The 10655-nt window shown below is 37.5% G+C and overlaps 1 protein-coding gene across 1 annotated transcript in view; it reads right to left on the bottom strand.

Annotated features, from left to right (window-relative positions):
• LOC106957382 (CUB and sushi domain-containing protein 1) overlaps window positions 1-9907 on the bottom strand; it is a gene marked incomplete at its 5' end in the record, with an annotated part of 204511 nt that extends 194604 nt beyond the window's left edge. The window contains 2 exons of the mRNA XM_015048702.1: window positions 7586-7793; window positions 9713-9907. Coding sequence (XP_014904188.1) covers window positions 7586-7793; window positions 9713-9907 — 403 coding nt within the window. The remainder of the gene's footprint in view (window positions 1-7585; window positions 7794-9712) is intronic.
• Window positions 9908-10655: the final 748 nt, after the last annotated feature.

Below are 10655 nucleotides of genomic sequence, written 5' to 3'. Positions count from 1 at the left end.
CATCCATCCATCCATCCATCCATCCATCCATCCATCTATTATCGATACCGCTTATTCCTCATTAGGGTCATGGTTAATGCTGGAGGCAATCCCAGCTGGCTTCGGGCAAAGGCAGGGCACACCCTGGACAAGCCGCCAGTTTAACACAGAGCATTTTTAGCTAGCTTCCTAAACTAAAATTTTCACAAAAGATCACATTTTATGCAATTTTGATAGCCTAGTGTATATTATAGTAAACATCTTCACTTACCAACATGGGAAGAGTCCTGAATCTTGGAAATAGCTTCAGCAGCTGTGTAGAATTTTCGTCTCCTAAAATCATCCGCCATTTTGAAAAACTTCTAAAATTGCCTAAGTCAATTTGTCTGGTGACTTAAGCAAAAATAAAACTGCCTAAGTCGCACTCTTGACATAGGCAATTATACAAAAGGGGTAGAATGGCATGATCTGTTTAATTGAGGATGTAGGCAATTTTACCAGAGGTGGCCAGCATCATGAAGAGATGATTTAGGCAAAAAAATCATTTTTGAAAAAAAATGACTTAGGCAATTATTTTAAGAAGGTGACGTTATGTAGTTCAAAGTAATTAATTTTAATTTGAAATATAAAGCAAGCCCAGTCCAAATCCACTGACACTCATTTTAGTCTATCTCAAGCCTATCTTCTGTTTAAAGAATCATTAAAGATAAAAAGGAAATCGTACTCCACCAGACATTTCAGCAGATAAAAAAGTGTAAGGAAAAACTATGAAACTCTATAAAATGTTGAGTTTGTTGCAATTCTCAATCTTAAGAAAGTAAGAGGCAACAGCGGAGAATGAAAACTCCACTTTCAGTGGGACGAACTCTCCAGAAGAACCAGGATCAGGATGGGCAGGGAGAGAGAGACGCAGAGAGAGCAGGTCATGGACCGCGGGAAGCAAACGGAAAAATCTAAAATAAAATGAAAAAAATGGGTTTAGACACCAAGGCAAGGAGGGACAATGAGAAAGAAACTAAATGATCTTGAGGCGAAGAGGAACAGCTATAGCAGAATGCAAGAAGAAAAACCGAGGGAGAGAGTAATTAACACAAGGGACAATTAAGAGTCAAAGAAACTACAAATTAAAGGGAAAAACAAATAACACTGATGTAAGACAACTAAATACAATAGCACAAAGAACACAACAGAAGAAAAATAAAAAAAACACAAATCAATTAACTCCTCTGGCAACACCTTTCTATTTAATATCAGTGACAACATGAACTGAACATGGCAAGATCTATAAACCAGAAACGGCCTAAAACACCAACACAAATGAAAACCATAACACAAATTCATGAGGGAAGTCATTCTTAGACTAAAGCCAGAGAAAATGCAAGACCACAAGCGAGGAGTAGAAGCAGAGAAACAAACAGTCAAGAAACAAACAGAACAAAGGTTATAAAATGCACATTTCTGTACAAACACAAAAGCTCTCCATTGCAAGGCTGTCAGCTGTCTGTTGAAACACGAGCACAAAGAGAAAGACATACATTTCTACCATCGGGGTGCAGTTTCTGTGCCCATAACCTCCCAACTGGCTTCAGCTCCTGGCTGACCGTTTCGCAGTCTTGTTTCATTGTTACACTTATTGCTAGTCCCTGTGGATATTCACAGCTATAAGATGACAAAACATAGCTCTATAAAAATAAATGACTGGATGCAAGTCAGAAAAGTTAAAAGACATTATCCACAACAGATAGCTGTTTGTTTCAAGTGTTCAAAGCAAAACTGGGCTACAAAGCTACTTTTAATCTCGTAATACGCCCACGCATTTACACAGAAACACACACACACACACACACACATCCACGCACACACACACAGGCAGTAAACATGATTTAAAATGTAAATGTAATAACAGGACAAGTGTTGCAAGAAGAAGAAAAGAGTAAAAGAGGACTGGTGGTAGCACAAAGGAGGAGGGGAGATAAAAAGAGGAGAACTAAAAAAGGAAACAGCAGGAGAGGATGAGAAAGCTAAGGATCTAAAGGGAGCAGTGAAATGAGATGTAACAGAAGAACAAGAGGGGAGAGCAAATGGGAAAACAGACAAGATGCATGACACAGAGTGAAAATGTCTAAGCCCATCTCTTTGGCAAAGCTTGGCTGGAACTGGCATGGAAGTCCCAGCAGATGGACAAGGTTACTCTAAATGTGCTGTCGGACCGTCTCTGAGCTCTTTAAATTCAATGTAAATATGAGCTCTGTTCACACGGTTAGCATTCTTTCAATCGCACACGTCCTCCGAGGGTCAGTATTTACTGAGCGTGATCGCATTACTCAGTTTACTTTCTTTATTCTTCTAGCTTTCCCTTAAGCTTCTCTTGGACCAGGAACAGACATTGACCAGAAATGTTGTGGTGATCTTTTATGAGCAATTGGCGGTCTACTTCAGGGTAGCTAGACCCAGATCTCTGAGTCTTCTGGAATATATCTGAGGTATATGTTAAATCTACGCATCAGGAAAAATATGATGGTTGTAGATAAATAATGATAGTGCCAACATTCCAACATTTTTCATTGTAAGCTCATTTGAAGAGTTATTTACAATATTTCTAGAATCACTGATGAACACAAAGAAAGACGGAAATTTGTTTTTACTATGATCACAAACATTATTTCACAATAACAGGTTACAGAACCACAGTTATAGTTTAAAACTATAACTGTTTGATGGAAATGGCTCTCTAGTTTTATAAAGTGTAAATAAGTCGGCCTCTTTTATATGTATATAATTTTTAGCCATGGTTAAGTGTGGAAAGCCTCCCGTTACATTTTTTGCATAAATATATACAGTGTGAACTTTGAGAAAATAGGGATGAAAAACAAATATAAAACTTGATAAGCAAAGATCTATTTATATAAAACTCAACAATTACTGAAGTAAAGCAACTACTGTGTCACCAGCTGAATTAGTCAGAGTCAAAACCAGAACAAACCACTTACCAAAGTGAAGAGAAGAGATCTTCCTCACTGGCAAAGAATGATGTTAAGGTAAATAAAGAAAAGGTTGGACTGTAATTAAGACGAAACAACCTGCATGAGCAGATTTAAAAAAAGAAGAAGAAACATCAGGGCTTCGAGGAGAAACTCCTGCTTCTTCTACTGTGGATAAAATAAAAAGCATGTTCAGTTTGCAGCTTTGCTTCAAGATGGTCAAAAGAGAGAAACTGAAGTGCAGGTGGTTCATGGCGTGTTTTCAAAAACCGCATTCAGAATTCAAAGGCAAATGATGAGGGAATATTAAAAACCCATGTGCTTGAAAATCTTTCAACACCCTGACATTGTGAAGTAGCAAGGTCCTCTAAAGCAATTCATTAATGGAATTTACAACTAGATAAGATTATATTACAACAAAACTTATGAGAAACAAAACGAGGGGGGAAAAAAATCCCATTAACACTGAGTATGCTCTGTGAAACCTATCCATTTATGAATATTTGATCAGATTTAACAAAAATCTGAATAAGTTAGTGAACAGAAAGGGGGAACTCTATGATTCTTCCTGTCTGTTTTTAATTCATGTAAAGCACTTTGAATTGCCTTGTTCCTGAAAATGTGCTATATAAATAAAATTACCTTATCTAATCTTACCTTTCCTTAAATCAAAGACAATATATGTCTCTATGAAAGTCTGGCCTATATAAATCATAATCCCTTGCAGCAATTTAACGAAATGTCAGAACTAAGAAACATGTTTAAAAAAAAAAATCCAATTAATGCAGGTATCATTATGGAACAGAAACGAGGGATAAAATACAGAACGAAGCCAGTCATTCAAGTGAGTATTTGAGCAAACAAAGGATTCTTTCAGTACAAGAAATTGACAGTAACAGTAATACTCTGCCTTGAAATCATGAAAGGGAAGAGCACGAGAAGACAAGAAAGAGAAGAGCAAAGACGAGGTATAGCCAGGGGGAGTGCTGCAGGAGCTTAGGGTATGGCAAAATATTGGAAAGGTTAACAAAAAAGAATGGAAACTAAGGTGATAGGTAGAAGTTGTTGTACAGAGACAAAGGATCTGGGTTCCTGAGGCTCAAAACATCAGACATAGTTTAATTTTTATCAGCTTGCATGATTACTGTCCAGTGCTTCTAATGATACAATTTGGATAAGTTGACAAGGAAGCAACCAGAAAACAGCTTACACTATGCAATTAAACATTCCATGCAATAATGAAAATATAACCGTGCTATTTTAAAAGTAAAAAAAAAAAAAAAAAAAAAAAAAAAAGCATTATTATGTAACTACTGGCATGCTGTATGCTACAGTCTTTTTTGTTTTTGTATTTCAGTTTTTGCTTTTTGGAAAAACAAATTGTACTTTAAATTTGGCTTTGTTTTTGCCACTTCATGTTTAATTCAAGAGCCAATTTGTGACGGGTAGGCAGTTGAATTTTAGCATCTCAACAAATGGCACTCTTGAGGAATGTTGTTTGTATGCAGTAGTTATGACCAACAAAGAGCGGTTGAATGAAAGAAAACAAGCGATGACAGATTCACTTGTCACTGGCCGTCCATGGCAGGGTCAGGATCGCTGGATCTTGACCTTGTCATGGAAAAGCACATTGATGTACGTGGGAAGCGAAAGCTGGCCTCTGTTGTCTTATCCTATAAGAGGTACTGCTGCCCAAATTGGCAAAGTATGACTGCCGGACCCGATCAAAAGTGTCAGAAGAGACGGACAAGAAAAAGCCAGATTTGGTGAGCCAGGGTCAGCTTTCCATCATGTGGATGACTTGGTCATTGACCTCGTGAAACACATGCTGGTGAAGCATGACCATGCTTAAGGTAATGATCTATTGGGAAATCCTAGGTCCTGTCAGGCCTCTGTATTTTATTATGTTTCTAACAAACATTTTAAGTATATCTGCTCATTGCATATGGCCCTTTTAGTGAAACAATGTTGACTGCCAGGTACTGGAACCATCGTCCAAGGATGCCCTCAAGAAACCTTGGATGATGGTTTCAAAAATGAGTTGAGTCCTTTAGAACATTTGTTAAAAATCTGTGAAGTCCCAACTCCAAACTCTAAATGAATTAAAGTATTCGAATTGCAGTAAATCCTGAGGCATTTTAGGTCAGAAAGAAAATGTCAAGAGACATCAGGGCCAAGCTTGAGCTAAATTTGTGCTAAACATGGAAGTCAAGGTAGAAGAACTCTAAAACAGATTTTGACACAAATATATCTATGTTTAGCTGAATGGGAATAAACATGAACTGCGATGAAGAAATGAGCCACATAACTAGACACATAATTAGAATAGGACAGAAGTTATTGAACGCATTCAAATCTCTTGTTTACCCGTTTGTGTCTAACAAATATCAGAATACAAGGACAAAACTTCAAGAGCTAAATGTGGGCTTTAAGGCACAACTTAAAGCCTTGAGCGATATAACGTAAGAGCCCCGAACCCAGTCTGCCAGGTCATCTTTGGTTTTATGTTATGCATGAGTGTTTGTCCGTTCACATATTTGTGGGTATGTGTATGTGACAGCTACGGCATCACGCCAACCCTGCCAGATTCCAGACAGGAACATGAAACAGGAAATTGCTTTTGGGACAACCAATCAGAAGAAGCCCCAAATAAACAGGAAAGTCCTGTCAGAGTGGTCATGTCAGGTGTCAGTCATTTTTAAAATGGCCTGACCACATCTCTCAGTGAAATGTCTATCAACTTCTAATTCCTCCTGTGTAGAAAAGTGAACCACACATTGTATCAATACGTGCTAACAGGCTCTGGAAGACATCACTAATAGTTTGAGTTTTATATTTCATCTGCTTATAATTCAAATAATTCTGTTTTTGATACAAAACTTTACACACCATTGTGCTGCATTGCCACTTAGGAGCAACAGATTGATATTATGTTGGTTTTTTTTTATTTAAAATGACCACAGAGGTAGCTCTACGTTGAGAGTAATCTCACTACCAAAGGTTGAATCTTCTCCCTGTGTTGCAGTGTGTGGCTGACAGGGGTTCTTTAATATTACACTGTCAGGACCAGGCTTTGTGTTTGAGTAGTTGAGTGTGTGTAATCTGTCAAAGTCTGGTGAAACGATCAACAGCTCACCCTGTCAGAGGGCCACTTAAGGCGTGACACACATCAAACATGCACACACATAAACACTATAGTATCGAGAGAATACGGTGGGTGATGTGCGCTGCTCTGTTAGTGACAGCGCTTAATGCACAATTATTCTCTTTTCCCTTTGTTTCCATTTACTACTATTCTTTTCGACCAAGAGACCAATTTGTCTCTTGACAAATTCGTTTCTTTAAGAAGGCACAATCACAGACTATTTTTATATATGGAAGGCACTGGTCAAAGTCACAGGAGTAGAAAATTGTAATCTTTAAAATCCATTTTAGAGTTGCATTCATAAGGAGCTTTTAGACAGAAAATGTAGAAAATTTGTTGCTGCAGATGTGTTGCATTGACTTGAAATAATAAGCTCTGAAAAAAAAAAACATACAGGGCAGCATTTGATCTGAATTACTGGATTGAAAACAATTTACACTTTCTGTTGCTTTGCAGTATGTTATTGATATTTTAGATAACTAAAGCTTTATTATTATATAACTTCAACTGAACACAATGCATGATGGATGAATTATCTTTAAAGTAAGATAATTAAGTCTTCTAGTCTAATGTTATCCAACAGAATGTGGATTCTTTTTTTTTTTTTGGCATTAGATAATTAACCAAAAGACATTTTATCACTTTAAAAATTGAGCAAAAGCTAACCCCAAAACTGAATGGAAAATATTTTATCTACCGTCAGTCTTAAAGCAGATTTGGTCCAGGGGATCTGTTATTATCGAGGCCAAACATCCTTTTCTGCTCTTCGTTCACAGGATTTTCTCAGTGAGTTGAAATAGTGAAAACCCCTCCATGCTTAAACATGAGCATGTCTCCTCGCTTCCACAGCCTGTTCTGAGCCTTCGATGCATATGTGTGATATTCTGAGCAAACCGATGTGGATTCCAGCAGTGCTCTAAATTCAAAAAGCAGAATGTGCTCTGAAGTGCCAATTTTCCAACTCGGTCACAGAAAATGGCGGACGAAAAACATGACAATTCATCACCTGCTCTATAGAACTAGAATAAATTAGGAAAATCAACACAACTCCTGTGTAGCTAATCAATGAGCAGTTATAGCCGTCTAACCCAACAACACTATTACTTGTATTTTAATAACAAACGCTCTTCGGAGTGTATGCGATTAAGAAAATTGAACCGAAAAGGCAACTATTCTTTTCACTGGTAAATTGTTGAAAAGAAGATTTTTTTTTAAAGCTGCACCAACCCCATTCTTTCTGTTAGTAATATTCACTGTCATTTTTTGATTAATAGCAAAACATGTATTAATATATACAGTAATTAACCTTCTAAATGTCAGTGGTACGTGTATGCATCAATTTTCTCTCCATGTGTACAAAGCTCTCAGCATGTGCTGGGCAAGTCCTGTTGATTCCCACTAAGGCTCCCGTATCCTTAACAACTCTTTCTTTTCCCTCTTTTCCCTTAGCACTGAAATTTGTCTACTTCAAGAGTCTTACCATATGCTTGGTGCTTCTGTCCCGCTGATTTCCAGAAAGTCATATTTGTCTTCTAATAGGAAGTCATTGAAAACAAGAGCGATCGTGTCCCCGGGTTCAGCGAGGATTGACCATGTGCAGTCCAGGTTGTTGTCGTACTCTGCTGGATATCCGGGGCTGGTGATTGAACCCGCGGTGCCTCGTAACGTGCCGCCGCATGCTCCCTCCGCTGGTGAAAGATGAAAGACAGAAATAGAAAAATGACAACAGAAGAGGGAACTTGATAAAAAAAAAAGAACTTGCATCTTATACTGTAAAGTAAAATGTTCGTTTTTAAGGGGAGCGGGTGTGTTGTTGAATTTGTATCGTCGGTTTAACATGGCTTATTCATATCAAAATATTTTAAAACAATTGCTGAATCTTTGTAAGTAGTTTGCACATTCGAAGTATTTTTACCCATTTATTGTGCTGTACCAAAAAGCATTATTTATCCCTCACTTCTTTCTATTTTATTTTTAAGGACCTGGTAATTCCTGTAAGCTGCTGAAGTGACCTTAATATGGATTTATTCAGGCTTTCTGGAGATTAATGAGTTTTTCTTTGGACTTTTGCTGTATTTTTAGAAAAAAAAATTGTTAAGTAAAATCACCAGTATGTGAATTAATAAGCTCTTGATCTCAAATTTTATATTGTTTTATTTTAGAAATTGTGTGTAGCCTCTTTGTTTTGAGGAGAACAAAGAGTCAATAAGACACAATTTCTTCACATTCTCTCCAGTCTCCAAAGATAATAAAGATAACACAGATGTTTCAAAAGAAATGCAGTTTGTGCAAATGTCTGTCAAGTTAAAAATTGTTTGCTTCTTTTATTTTTTAACAAGATTACAATAATTGATATGTGTATTATGAATAATAAAGGCCAAAATTATTCATATACCTGGCAGATTAAGATGTAAAACTATTTTCGTTCAACCTAAATTTTGCTTTCTGATGAAAAATGAAACGGGCGTCTCTGAAGAAATAGAGTGCGCAGTAAAATGTTTTATTTGCATTCCATCAGAAAATGACTGGCTGAAAATTAAGCAAGTCATAAAAATATACTCCAGGCATATATAATTATATAATTATTTACAATAAACATGTTTTATCAGTCCATGTAGGTCTTTGTGATATGCATATTAAGCACAGTAACAATACATTTGTAATATGTTGTACAGCTCTGTTTGCACAAACTAGGTCATTACCAAAAGGAAAAAAACAATAGGGCATTCAGTAGTTGATCAGCTAAAGGGTGACAGGCATCTGTTGGATTTGATTTTATTTTCCTATAGATGTATTTTACAGATATTACTCATCTGCTATAGATCTTTTCCTTCTTTTGTCCTCCAAAGGCTCAGTTGCCCCTTTCTGAGCACCCTGCACAATTTACTAGCAATAGCTGGACAGTGAATAAGTAAAAAAAACAAAACAAAAAAACGTAAAAATTTAAGTGAAACATTTCAGAAAGCCTGAAGTACTATTAATCTAAGCTACTTTAAAATACTTGACTGTCTTGCTCCTTGGTAACAAAGTAGAACGACAGAGTGGTGGGTGGCTTAAAGCTTTTAGAGAATACAGTAACATGCTTGTGTATCTTAAAAAATATATTATTTTGCTCATTTTATTGGTTATTCAGTGGATTAAGCTCACATTTCTACTGAAGAACTGACCGATCTTGAATCAAATTACTTAGCAATAACACTGCCTCCGTCTGATTCACATATGTGTTCTTGCCAGTGGAGTGCCAGGTTATTAATAGGGGTCTTTGCTTGGGGATTTTGGGCTCCATCCAGTTCATACTGCGGTTTGTAGAGTAATTGGCGTCAGACCTTTATGAGTTTTAAAGAACATCAATACACTGGGGCTTCTCATATTTCAGCTCATGACCTCATATTAAGGTCCTTCAGTTCTCATGACCTTCACTATATATCTTATTACTATGCTTCCCCCAAAGTTTTATTTTACTTTTAAAACTAAAGATGCAGCTAGAGCAGAATTGATTCGGTCTCACTGAAAAACGTTTACCAGATTAACAGCAATCACTTTTCTCTCAGTTCGAAATCAGCAGCACTCTGGTGGTATTTTAACTGGAAGGGTAGAATAAACATACCTCGACAAAACGGCGATGGGAAGTCCCACTGTGCTCCACTGCCAGGTGACACGATGCATGTGAGGGTACTGTGACCTTCCAGCACAAAACCCGACTCGCAGCTGTATCGGATCTTGTCTCCCATGTTGTATCTCGATCCATGGATAATTCCATTCGGAATAAGGCCAGGAGTGCCACACGTGTGGCTGGGCAGGACTAAAATGCAGAGGGGAAGGGGGAAAAAAAGAAAGTTTTTCTGAATACCTTAATGTTTTAAAAAAAAATAGTACCGTGTTTTTCAGACTATAAGCTGCGACTTTTTCCCTACACTTTGAACCCTGCGGCTTACAGGCTGCTGCGGCTTTGCTGTGGATTTTTCTTCAGCCAGCAGGGGGGGCTCTTTAGCAGGAAGTGAATAATTGGAAGTCAAAATTGGAAATCAAAGAAGAAAGTGCTAATTTTCATTTAGATAGAACAAGCACATGCTAGCAGCAGGCACGACGGAGACATTTCTTCAAATTCATATGATGCAGCTTTTAAGTTGAGGGCTAAAGATCTGGCAGTACAGGAGGGAAACAGAGCCGCTGCAGGTAAACTGGGCGTGAACGAAACTATGGTTCGGCTGTGGAGACGGAGGGCTGCGTCCTAATAAAATCCAGCAGGTTTATTAGGACGCAGCCCTCTGCTGCCCTCTGCTGGGTCCTTAAGGAAAACCGAGAGCAGCTGAGATATTAGCTGCTTATAGTATGGTGGGCTCTATAGTCCAGAAAATACGCTATTTCTTTAATAAAAAATACTTCCTCACACAGCTAAGTCTTATGTATGTTATTATCTTAAGAAAAATAAGCTGATGTACTCAAACATGTTCCCAATGCAAGGTGCTAGACAGTCAATTGCCTTCATCTTTCATCACCATTAAGCTATTCACATTTTATGGGAAAAAAAAAAAAAAAAAACAGAATGT

This window comes from Poecilia latipinna, unplaced genomic scaffold (assembly GCF_001443285.1).
Source record: "Poecilia latipinna isolate Pla-1442-1.1 unplaced genomic scaffold, P_latipinna-1.0 Scaffold899, whole genome shotgun sequence".
NCBI classification, from domain to species: Eukaryota; Metazoa; Chordata; class Actinopteri; order Cyprinodontiformes; family Poeciliidae; genus Poecilia; species Poecilia latipinna.
The sequence above is the reverse complement of the archived record's forward strand: the minus strand, read 5'-3'. Positions and strand labels throughout refer to the sequence as shown.